Below are 25,256 nucleotides of genomic sequence, written 5' to 3'. Positions count from 1 at the left end.
TGCCATATGAAGTATTGTATTTTTAATGTACTTTAATGAAATGATATTCTTTGATAAGTATAGCATTTAAGTTTTCTGCAACCAGCATTTTATATTACCGGGTTTTTCAATAGGGATGATATGGTATATAAGTTGTTGGGGCTATTCCAAACCATTACCTGAAGATTTTGAGAAAGAATTTGGGCATGCATTCGCTTAAAATTGTGGTCACTCAAGAGCTGAAGCCATTGGACCACCGTAAGCATGCCCAGCAATTTGCCCATTTTTCTTGAAACAACTTTAAAACGATAACGATTGTTTTAAGAAAGTCAGCTTCTCCGATGAGGCTCATCTTCATCTGAGTGCTTCAGTAAATAAAGTAAACTGTCTATTCTGTTACGAAGAAAATCTACAAATTACTCATGAACAATCAATAAATTGACAATTTGGTGTGGGTTTTGGTCTGGTGGAAGCATCGGTCCGTACTTCTTTCGAAATGAAGCTGCTGACAACGTTACTGTCAATGAAGGGCGGTATGGATCAATGATAAGCAACTTTTTATGATCGCAATTGGAAGATATTGATTTTGACAACATCTGGTTCCAATAAGACGGGGCTACGTGCCACACAGCACGTGCAGCAACCGAATTATTGCGAGAAAAGTTTGGAGATTGGATTATTTTAAGAAATTGTAACACTGAGTGGACTCCAAGAAATTGTGATTTAACACCAATAGACTACTCCTTGTGGGGCTATTTGAAGTCATTGATCTAAGCAATAAACCAATCCCTGAGTCATACACTTGTTGTAGGTCTCGCCTGGGATGCTTTTCAATGCCTTTAACAAATTACTTTCAACGGTTTCATGTTACGCGAAGCACAAATGCAACAAATTCATAGGGAAGCAAATCTCACGAATAAGCTGGCTGAGCAATGACTCTCGTTTCGTGATGGCGCGTTATCGTGACGAAAATTCCATGAGTTTTCTGTCCACAAATCCAGTCTTTTACGAAGAATCGCTTCGCGCCAAATACAATATAAACCCTTATTGATTGTTTATCCCTGTGGAACGAATTTGTAGTGAACCAAAAAATAAAATTTGATGTTTTGCCGACTTTAATGTGGCTCTTCAATTTCAATTTCTTATTCATAAACGCATGTCTCGTTACCTGTAATAGTTCATTTGATGAATGTAAGACCTTCAGCTACTTTGTCAAGCATCTCATGGCGACTTGATTTTTGCTAAAGATTAAGGATCTCTCTAAAACACTTCTGCAATATCTTTGACGCTTCCGTGGACGTAATTTCATTAAAAACACAAAACTTCATGCAAACTTAACGTTATTTTTTTTTTTTTTTTGTAGTTTAAATGGCCAAATCCGAGTCAAATTTGATCATATAGTATCATAAGTTGCTAATCAAATATGTTGGCTCGCTGAACTTTTTTTCTTTTCTGAAGATACAATAATCACAACGTGAAAATATAAACACTTTTACCATAGTATTTTTTACGAATAATTACACCCTTTAAAGTTCATAACTTATGAATCCAATAATAAGGACAAAAAAAAGATCTTTCGACTTCGTCAAATTTCAAATCAGAACTATAAAATCCATACACATCACTACTACACTATTGTAGTGTATATATTATTCTCCAAGGATTGACGAATAGAACAAGCAATTGGTATAAACTGATATAACCAATTAGATATAGAATGGTAAGCGATTTACTGCCTTATAGAGCTACTGCAACTCTCTTGTCTTGATTTCAACTTAATTGTTATTTCCGGATACCAACTTTATAGTAAGAAAGTAAAGCGCAGACTTAGCAGACACGAAAGTGGTGAATCGAACACAACTATTTTTTATTATCGTTTTTTATATCGTTTTTTGAAGAGCGCTATCTACTATCGAAAATACATGATCAAAGCAATATAAAATCAAATATTTATTTTACTACTTTCAAAATTTTATATGCGTCCATATTTCGAAGCAGCGTGATTTGGCAATGTGAAGCAGCACAGTGATGTATTATCTACCATAAAAATTTGAAATTTATAAATTTTCAACAGTATAGAAATGTAGAACTATTCTCCGCGCATTGAGGCATTGTCTGCTTTGACAGCTATATACACACATACATATGTATATATTCTAACATTTTATAGACTAGTTTGTGTGCCAAAACGAAAAGCCAAAGACACAAACAACTCAATCGAGGCATGAAAGCCAAACAAACGCATGAAAATCTCGTACACACAATCATTTGTCTGGAAAGACGCCCATCTGCCCTCCCATGCGATAAATTCATCCAACTGACGGGCAGCGATGTGCTTGACGTGCCGTTTTGGACGCCTCTTTCGTGTGAAGACATGCCAGGCAAAAATCAAAATTTTAATGGAAAATTGTTTATGTGAATGTTTTCCTTGTTGTTGCTTTATTATTATTTTTCATATTTTCATAGGTTTATTACTTTTTATTGAAAATTTTTATTTTGCAGCTGAATGCATCATCAGCTCTGCGGTCAGCCATTTTATGTTGAACCTTGAAGTATGTATATGAGTATAAACAGGTGGCATGGTTAACAGTAAATTTCGCATATGCTGAGGTATGAAATAATAAAGCCTGATTAAATAATGTAAAAGATTTGTGTGACGGCAATCACTTTGCCAGCAATTAAAGCGAAAAGCTTTGAAATTGTATTATTTAATTTTTATTATTGTTATTGTTTTTTATTCGTTTCCTTTTTATTTTTAATTCTTTTATTTTCCTTTTATTTTTAATGGCCACAAATTATTAATTACTTTTAAATAATTAATTTTTAATTAATGTATTATTTTTTAATGTAGACTGGCAACTCTATAAACTAAAATTTTAGTTGAAATCAATAATTAATATCTGGCAACGTTCCCATAAAATCTAATAATTTTGTGGATTAAATTAATTTGAAGAAAAAATACAAAAACAAAAAAACAAAAATAAGAAAAAATTTTTTCCGAGGCCGTAAAATCCCCCACAAGTGCATTTGTTTTAGCATAAAATAATTTTAAAAGAACTTTGTAATGATTGTGATCGGTCAGTTTGTATGACAGCTATATGCTATAGTGATTCGATCTGAACAATTCGTTCTGAGATTACAACATTGTCGATGAAAATACGCTCTGCCAAATTTAGTGAAGATTTTTCATGAAATAAAAAAGCTTTCCTTACAAGAACCTTGATTTTGTCGGTGATTTGTATGACAGCTATATGCTATAGTGATCCAAGATCAATGATTCCGATAAATAAGTCGTTTCTTGGAAAGAAGAAGGCGTTTGTAAAATTTAAGAACGATATCACAAACACTGAAGGACTAGTTCGCATATATCTTCTTCTTCTTTACTGGCGTAGACACCGCTTACGCGATTATAGCCGAGTCAACAACAGCGCGCCAGTCGTTTCTTCTCTTCGCTACGTGGCGCCAATTGGATATTCCAAGCGAAGCCATGTCCTTCTCCACTTGGTCCTTCCAACGGAGTGGAGGTCTTTCTCTGCTTCCCCCGGCGGGTACAGCGTCGAATACTTTCAGAGCTGGAGTGTTTTCGTCCATTCGGACAACATGACCTAGGCAGCGTAGCCGCTGTCTTTTAATTCGCTGAACTATGTCAATGTCGCCGTATATCTCGTACAGCTCATCGTTCCATCGAATGCGATATTCGCCGTGGCCAACGCGCAAAGGACCATAAATCTTTCGCAGAACTTTTCTCTCGAAAACTCGCAACGTCGACTCATCAGATGTTGTCATCGTCCAAGCCTCTGCACCATATAACAGGACGGGTATTATGAGTGACTTATAGAGTTTGGTTTTTGTTCGTCGAGAGAGGACTTTGCTTCTCAATTGCCTACTTAGTCCGAAGTAGCACCTGTTGGCAAGAGTTATCCTGCGTTGGATTTCAAAGCTGACATTGTTGGTGGTGTTTACGCTGGTTCCAAGATAGACGAAATTATCTACAACTTCAAAGTTATGACTGTCAACAGTGACGTGAGTGCCAAGTCGCGAGTGCGACGACTGTTTATTTGATGACAGGAGATATTTCGTCTTGCCCTCGTTCACTGCCAGACCCATTTGCGTTGCTTCCTTGTTCAGTCTGGAGAAAGCAGAACTAACGGCGCGGGTGTTGAGACCGATGATATCAATATCATCGGCATACGCCAGCAGCTGTACACTCTTATAAAAGATTGTACCTGCTCGATTAAGTTCTGCAGCTCGAACTATTTTCTCCAGCAGCAGATTGAAGAAATCGCACGATAGGGAGTCGCCTTATCTGAAACCTCGTTTGGTATCGAACGGCTCGGAGAGGTCCTTCCCGATCCTGACGGAGCTTTTGGTCCCGCTCAATGTCAGTTTACACAGCCGTATTAGTTTTGCGGGGATACCAAATTCAGACATTGCGGCATAAAGGCAGCTCCTTTTCGTACTGTCGAAAGCAGCTTTAAAATCGACGAAGAGGTGATGTGTGTCGATTCTCCTTTCACGGGTCTTTTCCAAGATTTGTCGCATGGTGAATATCTGGTCGGTTGTTGATTTACCAGGTCTGAAGCCACACTGATAAGGTCCAATCAGTTTGTTGACGGTGGGCTTTAATCTTTCACACAATACGCTCGATAGAACCTTATACGCGATATTAAGGAGGCTAATCCCACGGTAGTTGGCGCAGATTGTGGGGTCTCCTTTTTTATGGATTGGGCATAGCACACTTAAATTCCAATCGTTGGGCATGCTTTCGTCCGACCATATTTTACAAAGAAGCTGATGCATGCTCCTTATCAGTTCTTCGCCGCCGTGTTTGAATAGCTCGGCTGGCAATCCATCCGCCCCCGCCGCTTTGTTGTTCTTCAGGCGGGTAATTGCTATTCGAACTTCTTCTTGGTCGGGCAATGGAACGTCTTTTCCATCGTCATCGATTGGGGAATCGGGTTCGTCTTCTCCTGGCGTTCGCATATATAGTCAATTGCATTTCTGAGCCGAAATCGCCAGACCGCTGTACTAGGTATTTTCACACGATCTTAATAGATATTTGTCAAGTACTGATCGAAGAAATAAGATTTTTAATAAAAAAATTCGACTTTTTCAACAAAAAAAAATTTGTATGCTGCCATTTTGGTTCCCGCCAGACCCAAAGGTCCTCCAGATGAAAATTAAATTTTTATTTATTATTCACTTTTTTATTATTTAAGCACTTTAAGGATATATTAAACATTTTTAAATAAATCACTTTAAATAAATAATATTTTTAGTACACTCTGGCAACCCTATAAACTGAAATTTCGTTTGTAATGAATAATGAATGCCTGTAAATGTTGCAATAAAATCAATTTAATTAATTCTGTTGAAAAATATAACCAAACCAACACAAATAAAGCAAAGCAACAAAAAAACACATTTTGTCCTTGCAACAAAATTGAAAAAACCCGCAGCAGAAAAGCCACTTCCCACCATAATTACGACGCTTTTGTGGAATGAAAAATAATAATCGCTCCACGCTTGTCGACGTTTATTAACGTTTTATCGCAATTAATTACTGACATTTAACGCCACAATGGCAGCTGAAAGCGGAGAAATTAAAAAAGGGTTTAACGCAGCGGATTAAAACGGGAGAATTTGTAACACAAGCGCGCATACAAACAGATGAGACACACTTATTCATCATCATCATCACCACCACCACCATTATTGTGGACCAAAAGCATCCTTGCACAACAAGAACGCGCCACACATAATAAAACAAAAATGTAAATGTTGCAAATCGCTTGCTTTGTGCTCTGTGACCTTTGAAGCGACGCATAAAATGTGGACCTGCGCTTACCTTTTCAAAGGGCTGCCAGCAGAGTAAAAGTAAAACAAAGAAATCAGAGATTATAAAACTGAGTTCGAGAAAGGGATTGATTGTTCAGGTTTACTTTGCTAAAGTTTGCTCGCTTGTTATTAAAGATAAACAGAAGGAAGAAGTAGACAAACAAGCAAACAAAAGAAAAGTGAACTTTGGCGTTGGCGAAGATTTTATTTTAAAGTGCAAAATAGGTTGGAAAAAAAATTTAATTTCAAGTTTAGAAACTAATTATGCTTATTTAAATATAACTGTGAGGTAAACTCTCTCGTAGATAAATATGTGCGGGTTATCAAATATTAAAGAAGCAAAGAAAACATCACAATATTATATCGCCCACTATACGTGAACATTGTATTTCCGACTTGTATACAAGTATAAAGCGTGATCCATTCCATGCAGGATGATCGATGGATGGATGATCTTTATAATCCATGAAAAACACAGAAACTTCAAATTTAATTTTGAATATTTATTATTAATAATAATTTTTTGAAGATTATCTTATTAAAATGTTGGCGGCGGGTCCGTCTCAGATGAGTATAATTTTCGATAACTCGTTCGAGCATTTCTACTGTTAGCTGGCGAATGACACGCTCCCAGGCCTAAATCGAAGTGGGATTATCCGCATAGACTTTACACTTTTCATATTCCCACAGGAAAAAGTCTAACGGTGTGATATGACACAATCTTGGTAGCCAATCGTCCGGCTCAAAACATGAAATTATCTGATAGCCGAACTGATCTCTCAATAAACTTTGATTGATGTGATGTATGGGAAGTGGCGCCATATTGTTGAAACCAATTCTCGCCGAGATCTCAAGCTTCAATTTCAGGCATCAAATGGTCGGTTGACATAGCGCGATAACGATCGTCATTGACGGTTACGTTCTCACCGGCATAGTTTTTAAAGAAATATGGATTCCACCGGCTCACAAACCACACCAAACCGTCTTGCTTCCGGATGAAATGGAAGCTCTTGAATTTTTTCAAATTGGTCTTCGTCGCAAATTTGAAGATTTGGCTTATTTACACACCCATTGAGGCAGAAATGAGTCTCATCTCTACACAAAATTTGGCTCGAAATCCTCGGAACTTTTCAGAAGCTAATAGAGCGATGTCGCTGGGGAAGTTTGAGTGGCTTTAGCTCGTGCACAAGCTGTATTTTGTACGCTTTCAATTTAAAATCTTAACGTAAAATGGTCCAAGTCGTTCCATACGTCAGTCCGAGTTGCTCTGAACGATCCCAAATCGACTCTCTTCGTGTACACTGTCGGCTACGGCTGCTATATTTTCTTCACAGCGTGCTAGACGTAATCTATTCGGTCGAATATTATCAGTTAATGAATGCTATGGGTGATGGTGTTGCGAATACTACGCTAAGTAGGTCGATTATGTTGACCATAAGTTAAGCGAAGCTCGCGAAACACATTCTTTACAGAACCTGAATTTTCGTAATAAAGTTGAAGGATTTGTAAACATTGTTCAGGCGTAAGTCTTTCCAAGCTCAAATGTCAAACAATACTGAATAAAAATAACATGACAGCTTGAGACGACTCACTCATGATCTCTCAAAAAAGGACTACTGATAAAAGGACCTCTACTTGGATCTGTCATTATATAAAAATAATCGCCGTGATGAGCAGAATCGGTTAAGCCTTGTGCCTCGAACTAGTCTCCCGAAATTGTGCACTCGTCTTTTTCTCCCCAAAAAGCTATTCCATTGCTGGAATCACCGACATTGGACCACTATAGGATTAAGCTGTCATACAAACTGATCGATCAAAGTTAAGTATATTGTCCAAGTTGGATTGCCATACGAACTGACCGAACAATACCAAAGCAAAGATCTTTCTATAACCTTTTGTGCTATAACAAATGCACCTCTGAAGAGTATTATAGCTTCTCTGTAGCCGTTTCTTTTTTGAACTTCACTGACTCCATCTTTATACAAATTTATTCATTTATATTTATTGTAGCAAATCGAATAATATGCACAATTGAACACAACTTCTCACTTATTGCGGAAGAGCGATCAAACGTTTTGAACTCGTCAATTGCAGCAATTCAATATTTTGATTGCCCGCGGCGAGAAAATGGCAAACTCAATCGACACTTGCAACAAGTGTAATTTTAATTGAAGCAATTGACAGACATGGCATGCAATGACACGAAGCAAACGCTACACACGCCACTACAAGGAGGAGAATGCGCACGCTTTGAAGAAATCAATAAAAATTTGCAACTCTGCGCTGAGCGTTTTATTATTATTATTATTATAACAGTAATTTATTTATTTTATTTTTTCTCAACCGTTTTAATGTGCGTGGTCTACGCTGGTGCTTTGTCAAGTTCATGTGCAACAATCGCGTGCAACATAATTACGGTAGCTGTTGCTTTGTTGCAATCATTGTTGTCATTTCGTCTGACTGCTTACGCGCAGTTGCCACAAACTCACTGCAATTACTGCGACTTCACCGCTGACACGGCGACACGTGCATAATTATGTACACATTTTCGCATGAATGCACTGATGTTTGTGTGTATGTGTATATATACAATATATAAGTATGTATGTACGCGCTCCACATTCCGCCAAATTGCATTTGCTGCTTGTTGGAAGCGCGACAACCGTGCAACAGCTCGTTTCAGAAGTCACATTAACATTTCGCGTGCTGCTTCCGCCTCGGTGTTGCCGCCGCCGCCACTCTTTCGACAACTTTTATTGCCAACACTCAAACGCCCGGTTGGTGGCGTGCTCAAGACGACCTGTATCCAATGTCGTCGCCATACCCAATGTCATGCGCTCGACGAAACTTCATTGCCTCATAACGTCTGCCACAAGTTTTCACATTTTCTTATTTTAAGTGTTTTTGTTGCTCGTTTCTCATTGCAACCGCCACAGTAACGTTGCCATTGGCTCACACGAAAATTCAGTTGTTGCACATTTTGTGATGTTTACACTATTACGGTGAATTGGTGCAATGAAGTTATGGACTGCGGTTTATAACCTAAGCTTAATTAATTCATGCCATTTTATTTTTTTATTTTCTTCTTCGTTCTTCCTTAATAGAGATTTGCCCAAACTTACGAAACAATCCCTAAACCTATTTCATAACTCAAGTTGAAGATTTGGTGTTTATGAGCATTGTCAGTAAGTTGGGAGAGGCTAGGTTTGATGACTGTATGCTGTCCTTGTGAATCTATAAAGATAGATCTCCTGTGATTCAAACTATAAACCAACAAAGCAACTTGTGATCAATAAAAATTTGCTCAGGAGTTAAGTTTTTTCTCCCGCTAGTTCGGTTGAACATCTGAAAGAGTGAGCTCCCAAGCCCTTAAGCCTTGATCTCGAAAACGTCGGACTATCAAGAAGAAAATGCTGAGACGATTTCACCACATCTTCTTCCAATGCAGTAGGAAATTGTCAGTAAAGTGTTTAGTAAATGTGTTTAAGAAAGATGTTCATGAAGGGTGTTGAAGAAACTCTGAATTTCATTTTAAATTTTCGACTGTGAAATAATTTTTTGTCAATCTTGAGACAAATTTTATGAAACAACACTAAAACCATCATATTCAAATGTTCCATATTCGTTGTATGGTAAACTCTATACTTAGAGAAGTGTTCAAGGTCAACTCATCTGTTTCTGTATGGTAAACTCTATGCTTGGAAGTAGTATTTAAGGTTAACTCATCTAAGTGAATGTTTCCGTATCACAAACTCCATGTTTATAGTAGTGTTTAAGACTAACTCACCTAATTAAGTTTATAGTAAATGTGTATAGTAAATTCTATCCTTGACAGTAGTGTTCACGGTTAACTCGTATAATTATGATAAACTACATGTTTATTGTAGTGTTTAAGATTAACTCACCTATTTAAGCATTTAATTATGGTAAACTTTATGTTTATGAGCAGTATTTAAGGCTAACTCGCTCAAGCAAATTTTCCTATATGGTTAACTCCATATTTATAATAGTGTTTATTTGTGAATAAGTTTTTATACGTAAACTCTAAATTAGTGAGTAGTGTTTACAGCTAACTCATCTTAAACAATTTTTGTAGGTAGTAAACCCCATTTAAGTGTAGTGTTTAAGGTTAACTCACCTAATTAAGTTTTAGTTGTGAATGGTAAATTCTATGCTTAACAGTAGTGTTTACGGTTAACTCGTATAAGTAAGTTTATTTTCTTTGATTACCGTGGTGTGGTTCATGAGCCTTTGAGTTATTAATTTTTCATTAAATAGATCTCATTACGATACGTTTAAAACCAAAACTTAGTTTTGTTACAAATTCAAATTGAGTAAGTAATTAATTCTTATATAGTACATCTCATAAAAAAGTTTATAAATAATTGCCACATATGGCGTAATTAGACTTCAAATTAGTCTACAACTGTTCAATATAAAAATCAACATTAGTAATATTTGTCTAGCGCCTTCCTCACCTAACACCAATCAGCATTCCGATGATCTAACATGAAATCATCCCTTAATTACGTGACTATTTTGTAAAATAAAGCAGCGAATCGTTATATACATATATATGTATGCCACCGTTATCGTAAATAGACTTAAAAGCACCTGATTTCAGTGACTCATCTCGGATTGAGAAGCGCTTAGCTGCACACGCCTCAATCAACACTTTGCACCGGCTGATCGCTCGACTGATCATCAGCATTTTGTGGGGCACACAAAAATGCGAGTTGAAGAAGAGTATGTAGCATGCTTACACCAATGGCTGACAACAACACCGTAAAATAATAAAATATTATCGCACAAGCACTCATGTGAACTTTATCATGTTGAACTAACTGCATAGGGCTGACCATACTCCACTAGGCATACATGTACTAAAAGTATGTACTCAAAAAAGTGCTAATTCACATAGTTTAGTATGTATGTACATGCATATGTGTGAATTTCATCAGTTTATGACATAACTTATGAACGTGTTGCCATTTCCGTTTGCATTTGAAATCGCAATTCCAATCTATTCTATTTGCACAGTGCATGCCACAAGTGTGCAACAAACTTGCATCTACTGATATATGTATATGTAGACACTATAATGTTTACTTAAATGAAGTTCTCTATACATTTAAGCTCAAGCGCATACGAGTGCGTACTTTATTATGATTTTTACATTGTTGACACATGAGCCAGCTTTCTACATGTCACTTTGTCTACTTTACTCAATAAAGAGCACTGAGTAATCGACGTGGACATCTACGAAAGATGATTCATAAATTTTCGGCTGAAAATCATACTTAATAATACATAGTGATATATATTTCTCATTATTTATATTATTATTATAAGTAGCGATCTTGTTCCATGTTTCGTTGAAGTTCTTCTCATGTCCGATGGTATATCTGGTACGTAAGACGCTATGAATTTGAGTTGCTTTGGACTGTTACATGGAACTTATTTATTTTGGGAATAAACTCCATGGTTAGAATTTTCATGCACCCACAACAAAATTTGTAGTAGCTAAGTTTCGAACCCACATGGTATCAAAGTCAAGAATACTCAGTTTTTAACGAATTTAGTCTGTCGAAACAAGAGATTTCACTTTTTTTTGGAAATGGTATTCGTAATCGTATATTCTTCACAAGGTTATGGACTCACTTTTAAGAATACTAATATTCATAACCTTATATTCAGTCCAAGGGGTTCCCATATTTTTAGACATTTTTTACATAGAAGATTCCAAATTAGAAGATTAAAAATGTTCCTTAATTTTTCATGAGTTCAGTCAACATTTAACGTTAGTTTTTTGCTTTCAGAGCAATAAAGTCATGAAAAAAATCAGCATCCAACTGGAAGGTCTGTCTAAAAATATTTCGATTTTTAGTTAAAGTAAAAAAGGCACTTCTTTCTTTTACGAACAAAATACCTGACCCATAAGGATCGATTTCCACCTCCTATATACATACAATATTTTTTCAAGTGTTAACATCTTACTATATATTTTTGAAACAAGTGAAATAATCTAAACTCTCTTCTAGAACATATTAAAATTATGAAGAAACACTTTTTAGCCTGCTAATGGCAGTGAAATCAGTACACCACATCGGGATCAAACCCGATTCCTCTGACCGAGTCAACTGATGTTCAGCTATGCTAAAAGTTCCGTCAGGATCGGGAAGAACCTCTCGATACCAAACGAGGTTTCAAACAAGGCGACTACTTATCGTGCGACTTCTTCAATATACTCCTGGAGAAAAGAATTCGAGCTGCAGAGCGTAAACGAGCTGGTACAATCTTCTGCAATAGTCTACAAGCTGCTGGCGTACGCCGATGATATTGATATAATTGACCTGAACAACTGCGCCTTTAGTTCTGCTTTCTCCCGCCTCACTGTTGATAGTCATAACTTCGAAGTTGCGGATAATTTCGTCTATCTTGGAACCAGTATTAACACCAACAACAATGTCTGGGTAGGTAATTGAAAAGTAAGGTCCTCTGGACGAAGAAAGACCAAACTCTATACATCAATCATTATTCCCGTCCTGCTATATGGTATATGGACGATGACAACATCTGAAGAATCAACGAGTTTTCGGGAGAAAGGTTCTGAGAAAAATTTAGGGTTCTTTGCGCTTTGGCAACGGCGAATATCGCATTCGATACGCTATTACAGAAGAAAAAGAAGTAGAGTAAAATATTCTAAATCTAGATAACATTTAAAACCTCTAGTATTTTTGGAGGCCTAACCTAAAAATTTATTGGTATGAGAAAGAGAGTTAAAAAAGCTGTTTGAGCCAATAAAGTGTGCTAGCAAAACTCTTTCACGAAGTATGTAGTTTTAAGAAATCCTACTGGCAGGACTCAAGTGAACACAGAAACGGCTTAGATACGGTCAAGTTAGGCAGGTGCCGCGATATTTACAGGTTTTCCTTAGTTTCGAACTTCCTTATGCAATTTATACACCTTTTTTTTTAATTTTATCTTTAGGTACCTTCGAGAATGGCGAATCGAAGAACCAAATGGTATAAATCACATACCACCTTAAGGTATGGTCAAAAAACTATCCGATTTAAGCAAGCTTGGCGAATATGAAGGGTGTAAATCGAAGACGGCAGTTAACTTTTTTCGAAATATTTTTATTATTTTTTTATCCACATGAGTTTCGGAGTCACCGTTGACCCTGACAATAAAACTGTACTCAGCCAATATTTACAAACACTCTTCTCTTCATGATTGTAATCAAATATTGTCATGGACATCACATATCATATAATCTTTACGTTTATATGTAGGTATATATGCATATGTGTATATTATGAAATGAATCTTTAATGGTTTTTGCATTCTCATTGGTAAACAAATAAAATGAGAGAGGAATAAAAATAAAATGAATGCTGAAAATTAAAATTTCATAAGCGACTCTCCTAAGCAAAAATAACCATAAAAGTTTGCAAATTATTCGGTTGACCTCATAGAGGAGTAATTTGGGTATAAACTTCCAATGTTTTTCTATCAAAATTTTAGCAAAACTCAACAGTGGCCTGCAATGTTCATACATTACCCCGGTTTGTAAATATGGAGAGGAAAAAATATTTGAATTACCATTCGATATCAGCAAGCATATTCATATGTACATAGATACATATATACTTATGTATATTTTGACTTAACCATTTCCTTGCTGTTGCATGAATGAGAAATGTTTATTGGCACTCAACTTTGTGCACACACAATTCATTTGCTCAACTGACCAATTAAGAATATTGGTAGGTTGTCGTTGTTGTTGTTTGCTCGACAATGCATGTGATTTGATATTGGTTTCTAATTTGAATTTGATGCCTCTGTATAAAGGCATGTTTGTTGTCTTAAGTGCCTACATATGCCGTTTCCTCTCCGGAGTCCAGTGATTCATTTGACAAAGCAAAAGCAATCAAAAAATTCCAGCCTCTAGACATTCCAAGACATAGAAGGTTACACTGTAAATGGAATTTCTGAAAATGCTTAATTTCTCCATTGCAAAACAAATTTGAGCAAAATAAACGAAATTGAGACACTTTAATGATATTTACACTCACACTCGCACACATACATTTACACATGCTCATTTTTGTTACGAGTGTTTGTTTGTTGTTGTTCGAGTCAATTGCTAGCAGATAGCGTGTAAATATTTAATTGCAAAATCATTATTGTATATTTTTGTTGTTTTGTCGTTTGTATGTACATACATATGTATGTTTGTAGCTGCACTTCATTGGCAGACGGACGACGGAACTTTGCTTAGTCAGCTGTGTATATCACATATACGAATCGGATATTTACTCGTAATTTGTTTGTAATTTATCGATAAATGAGAATGTAAATTTCGAAATATTAGATTATATGATATTTTGGGATCCCGTTAGTAACTGGAAAATTATTATATAACACCTTCCTTATAAGTGAGATTAAATTTGACTCATTTAAGATGAAATAATAAGTTAAACTGAAAATCATTTCGAAGAAAGTAATAAAACCTAATCGTCGTTTGGTGTTATGCATTGGAAAACATATAAAAATGGGTCAAACTATCCTAAAATATCGTATCACAAAATCGATCACTAAAACCTGGACATTAGTAGTTGGACTTTCATGTCTGAAGTGAGGATAAAAATAAGAAAACTGTTTCGAAATATCTTCGAGAGCAACTACTCTCTCCTCTGATAAGAGTGAGCTTTTGATGTAAGAGCGTTGGAGAGTTTCCTGATGTATGGTTGCCAATATCAATGATTTATGATTAATAGACTAGAAGAAATCACAACAAAATTTTCCAGAAAATTGAAGTTGGTTATCTAAATTTCTAAAAAAGAAATGTCGTTCCAAGATTGTTAGATGTTATCAGAGTTTACCATTGTAAATTTATTCAAATCCTTTCTTCTTTTAGAAACTTACAATTGTTGTATACGTCGTCATTTTGGATTTTATACACGCTCAGTTAGTTTGGAAAGATCGCAAGTGATGCTCGTGTCGTTTGATATAATACAGTTTTTGTAAAAGAATAGCGAGCTAATGTGAGGTCTTATAGAGCAGTACTGACAGTACCGTTGACCAACAAAGCCATCGAATTTATACAACCATCTACAACTTTTTTCGGTTCCTCAACATTATTGCCGAACTACAAGATCAATGATCTTCGACTACAGAAGAATGCATGCTTCTGAATTATTCTAATCGGACTAAAGACAAGATTCCTAATTTGATTTAAATGAATTGAAATATATTGATCATCGTGGAAATTATTTAGAAAGAAGATAAACGCGTTTTTAAATACCAATGTTCATTTCTCTATAGTGTAGAATATAACATAGCATAAGATCTGCAGAATCAATCTAAAAAAATGTATAATACTGCTATGAGCAGAAAATAGTAAGACTATTTATTGTTCATTATTTCAAAATTCTTTATCCATTCTTCAAAATCAATGTCGTTCCCCTCAAAGTAGTCCTCCTTGGCTCAATACACTTATGCAAACGTTATTTTCCAATACTCGAAACAGTTGTTAAAGGCGGTTCTCGGAAGAGCCTTCAATGCAGCTATTCACGGTTTCCCCGAAGCACTGGTTTGAGTTTTCTGAATAACCAGAAGTCACACGGAGCTAAATCAGGCGAATACGGTGGTTGCGATACGATATTGGTTGAAAATTTCGTGAAAAACTCTCGAAGAATCAATTCAGTACGCGGCGGTGCATTGTCGTAGTGCAAACCTGAGAAAGTTGTCGGCTCATAATTCTGGCCTCTCTTTACGAACAGCTTTACCCAAACGACGTATAATACTCAAATAGTATTCCTTTTTTATAGGTCGAAAGAAATTTGGAGTGTGCCACACCACACTACCGAAGGAAACAGTCACCATAACCTTAATTTTTGACCTGCTTTAGAGTTGTTTTTGTCGTTGGCTTACCTTGCACACGATAGTTGGACGAAAGATCATCTGTTTCCAGGTCGTAAGCATAGATCCACAACTCTTCTTCATCTTAATTGGCGTAGACACCGCTTATGCGATTATAGCCGAGTTAATCAATATCATCGGCATACGCCAGCAATTGTACACTCTTATAGAAGATGGTACCTTCTCTATTTAGTTGGATGGAGTCATGTGCAGAAGTTTACGCAAGTGAGAAAAGTTCTCTGATCGCCATGCACTTAAGAGTGGCCAGAAACGATTCTAAATGTCAGATTCTTCTTTCTTTGCTAAGTGTGTCAAGGCTTAGACATTGTAACGCCGAGCTTCGATATCCGGCCCAAAATCAATGGTTTAGTGGGTTCATATGACTGATTTGGTGCTAGAAGAAACCTAACCTTTCGAAATTTCTATATTTTAGAAGCTCCGACTTAACACAACGTTTCGACATTTACTCGAAAAAATACTGTTTAAAGGAAATATATTAACAATTTGTGCTAAAAATATCAGATTCTTGATTTCAGCTGTGTTTTAATGAGTCAATCTAATCGACATAGTCTAAAATATATGAATCTATCAGTGTCTCTCTATCTATATATGTATTTCAACTGAGTATTTGGAAAAAAAAAACAAAAAAAAACACCAGCGTTCTGTTATAAAAATTCCGTTACTTCCCCTCAATTGGAATTCGGGTTTTTGTGTTTGCAACATGAAAGAACAAGAACACAGCAGCACCGCTTACTTCAGCACTTTGAGGAATATTTCGAAATATTCGATGCGGTTGTAAAATTAAAACATTTGTGAATGTAAGACAGCAATTAAGTATTTATTTAAGCCAAAAGCGTTTGAAAATTGTAATGGAAATTCTTCAAATGTTATTACCATTCAATTACAATGGAATATTCGGTGGATTTTCCAATTAACATTCAATTACACTAACCCGAATACCACAAAGCTGCATCATCACACCTTGAATAAAGGCTACGATATTGGTGCAAGTAAGCTAAGGCAAATTGAAAAACAACAATAACAAAGAAAACAAAAACAAAAAGCGTTTTATTAACAATTCTACTACGGTTTTCGTAAGAATTCGTAATTAGAAAACAAAAAGGAGAATATGCACACAAACCGAATGCTTAAAGGCACAAATGAATATGTATGTAAATGTACATATATATAAATATATTATATTGTCTACACATGTACATTCTTTTGCACTCTTGTACGAACTTGGCTTAAAGTATCACAGGAAATTCATCTATTCTTATTCATTGGCATCTGCATGTGACTAAAGCAAATTAATTGCACAATAACTTTGCATTTAGAATGGTCATAAATGTTGGTAGTACACACACACACATACTACATATATATACATACATTTATACAATTGCATATAACCCACTTATTAGTTTAGATGAATTTTTAATTGCCAGCAATTAAAATTTCAATTTATTTATTAGGCAACACAGTGAACTACTTCTTGGTCAACACTTAGTCGAGTGACAGTTGCAATTTGGTAGTATTACGAATTATATAATTTAAAAGCACATAAACGAAGATTGAGTATGGCAGAGATATTTTGGTTTTTTTAGATGCATGTTGCAGGGAAGTGTTGCATGAAGTTATCAGCGCTACACTAACATACTTCCCTATGGTTTCCTCAGACACTGGCGGTATAAAACAGTAAAATAATTCTTAAAAACTCGAGACTTTTGAAAATGAGTTTTTTATGCAAATATAAGTGTTGCCACATTCACTAAAAATCCACTAATTTATTTTCAAAAAATATATTTCTGAAGAAATGTTTAAAATATTAGAAATAAATTAAATTTTTAGCAAAGAAAAGAAATCCATAACATTTTTCGTGGAAACCCTTTTCCTTTTCAATAATATTTTTTAATGATTTCGTATTATTTGTTTAAAATATTTATTAAAAAAAAAGAATTTTTTGAGTAAATTTATGCAAATTTCTTTACAAAAAAAGAGATAACCTTTCATTAAGCTTCTGATATTCATTTTGAGACACGAGAACTCTGCCAGCGTGAAATACACTCTTCTAACATGAAGTAGACCAAAGACTGTACAGCAACGAATCGAATAAGTAACTGGTATAATTATCATAGACTGTTATAAACTAGTGCCGATACTACTAAGCTTTTTTACCGCTTTCATAAGGTATCTACACTCCACAACGCAACAACGAGTCGAATAAGCAACTAGTATCTCTAAATATCATAAGCCAGTATAAATTAGTGCGGATGGAGCTAAACAAGATTATACCACTTTCATGAGGTATATTCAACTCTCTACAACTCAGCAATGAATCGAATAAGCAACTAGTATAAATATCATAAACTGGTATAAACTATTACCAATTATTTCTATATAGATCTAAAAGAAACCATACTACTTTTATAAGTTATTTACAGCTCTTGTAAGCTCTCGTAATTTTGATCGGTCAGTTTTATTGGATGGCATCTATATGGTTCTATGGTTCTTTTACAAGATTGTCATAAAAAGGTGTTTTTCATACAAGAAATAGATTTTGATCAATCAATTTGTTATATATATTTTAAAGTGGCCCGATATCGGCGGTACCGTTAACTCATTAACTGAGGAGCTTCTTGGGGATGATGCATGGAAAAATTCTTAACGATAACACGAAAACTAGGAGACAAGTTCAAGTATATACAGACAGACAGTCTGACATGGCTTGTTATGCTGATAATCTATCTGTGTATATACTTTATAGGGTTTTAGGATATAATAAATGCCTTCAATAACTCACTCTAATAAAGAAACATAATGTTTTTTAATGGCTCCCTCCAATTTCAAACCAAACCTTAAGTAGTAGTGAATCGAACATACAGTTGGTATAATAAAATAGAAACAGAACCGCAAGAAATTAACCACTCTCACAAAGTATCCGCATAATTTTGCATTGAATTTAATTAGATAGGTTTAGCCTCTCACGTAATAAACTCAAATAAATGAAGAGCAAAAGAATATATTAAAATACACGTCAATCGCAGGCATTCTAAGGAATAACTACTCCTCTTGGACCTAGCAACTGAATTCCATCTGTTATCATAAAGGACCAGAACTGATCTAGCCGTGGATTATTTGCCTACTAGATTACCCTAATCTAACAGGTCTACATTTGAATATCATTGGAATCCAATAATTTCAGAGGATACACTTTGTAAAAATAGATAGCTGAAATAAGAAACATTCTCTTAAATTATTTGGAGCCTTTTGTGGTTCCATTAAAGTTTGAGATTATGTAAAAATATAAAAATCCAAATTGTTGGCAAGTAATTGATAAAACTGGTCTAAAATAACTTCATTTTCGTTTAAAATTCAATTTTCATTTTAAGTTTGAGGTTATGATGAATAAATATTTTTCACCTTTTTCTCTAATAAAATCGTGGAATATATTATATATTAAGGTTGATTAAAAATAAGCTGTATACATGAAAAGCAAACCAAAAATTATGCAAGTTTTTCCACTCACCTTAGCTTGAAATGTGATGCCATGGAAGAAGGCCTGCTCGGCATGCAACGGCACACGCAAATCCTGATCGTCCTGCACCAAATCGTACGGTGTCGACGGCATTCTCAAATAGTTTAGTATCACTGATTCAGACCACTTGTAGTATCATGAAATTGTTTTCATTTTCTTCTCGCTACGCTTGTGCAATGAGTGCCCGATGTGCCATAAAAAGCCGTTACCACTACTCGAATTTCGCGAACTCATACAAAAACGCACCAAACGAACGATCGAATATAAACACGGAAAGCACACAAATTAATTGAATAATTTAGCAATACGCGTTGAATTTAAATTTTTAAGCTTTTTCACTTGCTTCGCACAGGCGCCCACACACGGAGGATACAATTTCGACGTGTTGCGCTCACTAACAATTTATTTTTTATTTTTAATATTTTATTTTTTTCGAAACACTAAATCACTACGCGGCAAATTGATTTGAATTAAATTGCATTTACGCTCGTTAATTAATTCATTAATAGAATTTTGCACGCTTTCAAAATGGTTTCCAGTGGCAAATAGCTAGTGGTAAATCTGTAATTGAAAGAGAAAGACAATTAATTATTTATTTTGCCACATAATACCATAAAAAGTATAAAAATATTATGTTAGTGCACTTTTGAAATCAATTGATGATTGTGGCAATTTGTTAAAACGGCTTAAGTGGACTTAAGCTTAAGCGGCTGCTTTGATTTCTACCGAAAAATCCAAGCAGATACTTAAACTTTATTTTAACATAATTTAAATTCCGCGATTCCGAGATATTTTGAAGGCAAAAACTTCGAATCTCGAAAAATTTGTCAGAATAACTCAAATTTTTCTCACTAATCTAACTCGACTTAAGCTATTTCCGCGAATATTTTGTTTCGGAAGTACGCACATGAACCAGGGCGCAACTGTCTAGCTTCGCAGACATTAGTCAACTCTTGTGAGTCATTGACTGGCTAACCAGACACCCAAACACTTTCTTAAGTCCACACCAAAAGCAGCACATTTAGCCACTCATTAGCGTAGCTTTGGTCGTCTAACTCTGATTCGCATGAAATATGCAAATTAATTACTTTGGTTTCGTGTTTTTGGCGACTGAGACTTAGTTGGCTGACGCAATAGCTTTCTTTCATAAGTATGCAAATTCGTAGGAAGTTATATAAACTCTTGGTAGAAAAACTAGAAAAGAGATTAAAAACAACTCGATAGTAAATTTCATAATACTTCCCATAAGTATTTGAGCTTGTTCAGAGCAACACTCTTCTTCTTAAACTTCAAATTCCAGAAGACTTTGAGTTATTGGCAAACTCTCTGGTAACAAGCTTTAGCAAAGTACGAGAACGGTACAAATACATCAAAGATCCTGAACTCTTGGAGCCTTTCTTTGATTATGTTTAAGAATAGGTGTAAGATCTAATCCCAAACGAATTCTAAAGTGGATGAAAACTAATGATCACAAGCAACGGCGTTCGGTCGATAACTCGACATAAGTACCCTAGGCTTAGATATCATCGAGAATCAAAACAAAACACCAAACAGATATTACTATCACCTATCTGACGATCTTACAATCATTGTACAAAAAAGCTGTGATATAAGACAAGAGATCAGCCTTATTTTAACACGATTTTATGTGTTAATAATCGATATCTCATATCTCGGCAAATTCTGACATTCGCTGAGTCCAATTTTCGATAACTCGTTAGAGCATTTTGACTGGCGAATGCCACGCGTGAAATTTTGCTTCAAGGCTTCAATCGAAACGGGATTGTTCGCATATACTTTACATATCCCCACAATAAAAAGTCTAACTGTGTGATATCACACGATCTTGTGCTGAAAGTGACTCCATCCTGTTGAAATCAAATTTCGCCGAGATCATGATCTTCATTTTCAGGCATCAAATAGTCGGATATCATGGCGCGAAAAAGGTCATCATTGACGGTTACGTTCTCACCGGCATCATTTTTGAAGAAATGTATGGAGTGAATCATAAACCACATCAAAACGTTGTGTTTTCTGGATGAAATGGCAGCTCTTGAAATGGCAGATGCGGCAATTTCGCTTGTTTACCTACTCGTTGCCAGAAATGGATCTCATCGCTAAACATGGCTCAAAAACGTCGGTTCTTCTTGGAACGTTTTAAGAACTTATAGAGCGAAGGGATGTTGCTAGCGAAATGCGACCACAGACATTCAGTTAGGTTCAAAGTTCGATCCAAAAAGGATTCCACTTGGACAGCTTGGAACGTCAGTTCATTTGTAATACTTAAATACTGCTTTTTATTGATCGAAAAGACTCGAAAAATCAGCAAAGTGCTTTGAGACTGCCTTACCGCATGCACGGCTACTACACAATGACCAGTAAGAGTTCTTACGATTGCGGCAAGATTAACCTTACTGAGAGCAAGTAGTTCAGTGGATCTCCTGTGTTCCGTATTAAGCCAGTAAACCTCGCAGTCGCAAGGGAGCTAGTTGTTAATCAGCGCCTGATAGGCTTCCGCGAAGTCCATAGGTTCAACGGTAAAACGCAAGATGGCAATGGTGACCCAACTCGTTCTCATTCCGATGTAATCGAAGCTGGTATTTCCGCTTTGCTGTCGGAGTGAATCTACAATCTTTCATCTCGCGGAACTGCTAACTTAATAGTAGCTTAAGGGAGAGAAATTTACAGAAAACCTCTCCAAAATCTTCCGTCTAAATTTGGATTCTTGCGTGAAAATGTTCACTACGCGTGATCTCCGCTGACTCCTCGATAGCGAAAAAGACCGAACATAAGACCCATCGAACAAAATTAATATTATTATTTATAGATGGAATGCAAACTTAGCCAAAAAGTCTGTCAAAGTTAGATTATTATAAAATTATCTACGGTAAAAGTGATTACGCATGTACACAGCGGCTCATTCACACCAAAACACTGATTAATTTCAAGTAAAAGTGTCGACAGTCAATGTATCCAATACACTGACCAAGAGTTAATGATTTCGAATTTTCGAATATAAGAAAAAAGTAACCAAACCCACAGGGGGCAAGCACCTGCTTCAGGTCAAACATTTCCTTAATCACCTTTCGCGGCGTATTAGCCCCGTCAAAGCATAAACACTTTGCTAATAAGTGACTTCATACGCATAACTCACGCGAAGACGTGGGTAAAATTGTGACCGGCCGCTGAGTTTGCCGCAAAATTTTGCAAGAACTTATGTGTACATGATTTGCATACTTATACCTAGTTGTACATATATGTTTATATACAGATAGTATGTATTATCTTCGCTAAAAATCGCACATCTACAGCTAGGTATTTATCGCGCTCGTTTATCGAAGCTTTCTTATTCGTTTGTAGTTAAGCCCAATTATAATTTGGTTTAGTCACTTCGTTTCCGTGTGAAACTATGGGATGGTCGATGTTGTTGTTCTTGAATGCCCGTGAACTCATAAAATTTTGCACATTCGCGAATTCATTTTGTTTACCTCATTCGGCTACGCTCTGTTTGCGGCTTTTCGCTTTAAAGTGTCTTTAACTATTTTGACTAGTTCACTTGAATTACGAATTCGCAATTCTTTTATAATCTTTCAGCGCTTTGCTCTTCGTTTTTTTGTTTTTTTTTTTTGTTGTGCGTTTAAACTGGTTTATTGTCGTCTCAATCAAAAGTCGAAGCTGGTTTTACCTACTGGCCGATTTTGGTTTTGTTTTTCTGTTAAGATTTTTTCGATCTTTTCCTTATTCGTAATATTCACTCAGCAGCTGTTTCGCAATCAGTTTTTATAATCAGTTTTTGTTTTTGTGTATTAAACAAAGCCGCTTAATTACACCACACCCCCGACAGTCTGCCGTTTAAAGCGAAAAAATTTCATAATATTTTGAAATTATTTTTCTGTTGTTCTGCATCTTTCTTGAGCGCACTGAAAAATTGCTCATTTTATGTGGTGAAAATGTTCGGAGCAGCTGCTGCTGAGAAAACATTCTTATCTGGTGATAAATGACACCATGGTCACTATGGCAGCCGTTAAATGAATTTTTATATCCGAGAATGCGTGAAAAGGGAGAAAATAGGAAGGGAAGATGGAACCGAAAATGAAATACCGTTCTGCTTAAAGCCTTGTTTGTACTAAAAGGAATATAGTTCATGCCATGAAGTTGTTCGACAAAAAGGTAGCCATGTAACCCCCCCTCCCCCTCCAAATACACCGATAATATTTTACGAAAGTATTTTTCATCTAAAAAATATGGTTAGTAGTTTTGAAATTGCTTGCCAAGGAACGGTGCTGCAGAAAATGTATTTTTGTTGTTGTTATAGAGGCAGAAAACATTCCTAAAACAATTTTAGGAATGGTGCCGAATTGACAGCCCTTGGCCGGATAATAATCCGGGTCCGTTTGTGGGAACGAACGGCTAGCAAATGTGTGTGTCCCTACTTGAGAACCCGAATATTTATCAACCTAATATTTTGCTGACTAGTCTGTAAAGATTAACAGTAAATGGAGCTTAAGTCTCAGTCAAGCCCTACGGTTTCTATACAAATATGGACCACTAGCAAACTCAAGCATTCAATTAGTTTTCTTTACCTGAGACACATTTTTCGAAAAAATGAGATCATAGCATTTTCTCCTTAACTGCAATTCCGCGCTAGGAATCCAGAAACACTTGAACAAAAAAGTATCTGCAACTACTGTAGTGGCTCAAATTTTTCGGACGATTGGCAACCTCCTCTTATATCTTTTTGTTTTAAACCAAGAGCTCCCATGTTACGGCCAAGGACTTCAGGCTCATCAGCCTTTCCTTCTTCTTACTAAAAAACTCTTCATAGACTGATGGACTGAAACATAGGGAGGAGCACGATTTTGACTTGAATCAAACCTCAAACGCCTTATTTTGAGTCTTCTGTGCTACAGATTGATAGAAACGGAATTGAAGTTCTTCCTCATCTTCTATGGATCCTGGTCGTTAACGTCCTGCTTAAAAAATTTCAGAATCGTGGCAGCATTGTGAAGACGATATAGCACTTATGGTCAAAGAAAGTTCCTGAGTACCGTGTACGAGTTAACGCAAGGGTATCACATCGTTGTAACAAATTAAGGAGACGGAGAGGCATCGATTACCTTATACTTCTGTAGGGGAACCATTGGCAAAGGTGGAGTCTTTCACCGAAAATGATCCTCCGACTTTACGACACCACAGTCAAGCTCATTATGTTCTATGGAGTCTTTATGTGGTGGAGAGCTCTAGAAAAGACCACATTTACAAAGAAACTCAAGAGCATTCAACGGGTGGCGCTCATCGACATTCCAACCCTAGCACTTAACGCCATCTTGCACATGGTGCCCTTAGACATCGTCGGAAGGTGTATAGCTGCGAAAGTTGCTATCAGGCTCAGAGAGACTTGGTTCGTAAAAGAACATGTGTCTGAACACTCGGAAATCCTCATTCACTTTGACTTCATACCGAATCACTTGGATCGTGGATTCGCCAAACCGAGGTATGGCATCTCCTTTCTACCCATATACCTGCGATGGAGTTGTGGGTGGTAAGAAACCTATGGAGGAGAGGGAAGTGAGCTTCTTTACGGATGAGTCAATGCTTGAGAGGAATGTTGCTGGAGGGGTTTTAATGTCTGGAGCTCTCTATCAACTGCAGCTTCAGACTTCCTGACTACTGCAATGTTTTCCAAGCCGAGGTTGCAGCCATTAAGGTATCAGTAGATTTATTGCTCCGGAGTACAGCCTCCTTCGGAGAAGTGACCATCCAAATCCAGATCAGTGGTCAAGGGGTGCCTAATCTTGTTATCGCATCAAGTCTCTTTGTGATAAGACTGAAGAAAGGCACCCTAGAACCGCTATCAACAGAATGGAAGCGGGTCGGTGCCCTCATATCCTTTTCTATTCTATTACTAGATAGCTGGGCTTCGCGGGAGTTTGGCCAATGCTGCGCCACTATCGTTACATGCGCTGTCGCATAA

The 25,256-nt window shown here is 36.3% G+C and overlaps 1 protein-coding gene across 3 annotated transcripts in view; it reads right to left on the bottom strand.

Annotated features, from left to right (window-relative positions):
* The window catches only part of LOC105230055 (capon-like protein), a 309,021-nt gene that overhangs the window by 259,954 nt on the left and 23,811 nt on the right, over nucleotides 1-25,256 (bottom strand). For all 3 annotated transcript variants that reach the window (XM_049457483.1, XM_049457482.1, XM_049457480.1), the window contains exon 2: nucleotides 19,274-19,843. In XM_049457483.1, the coding sequence (XP_049313440.1) occupies nucleotides 19,274-19,375 (102 nt within the window). In that variant the 5' untranslated portion in view covers nucleotides 19,376-19,843. The remainder of the gene's footprint in view (nucleotides 1-19,273; nucleotides 19,844-25,256) is intronic.

The sequence above is a fragment of the Bactrocera dorsalis genome, chromosome 5 (assembly GCF_023373825.1).
Source record: "Bactrocera dorsalis isolate Fly_Bdor chromosome 5, ASM2337382v1, whole genome shotgun sequence".
NCBI lineage: Eukaryota > Metazoa > Arthropoda > Insecta > Diptera > Tephritidae > Bactrocera > Bactrocera dorsalis.
Note: the sequence above shows the minus strand (reverse complement) of the source record. Positions and strands in the feature narration are given on the sequence as shown.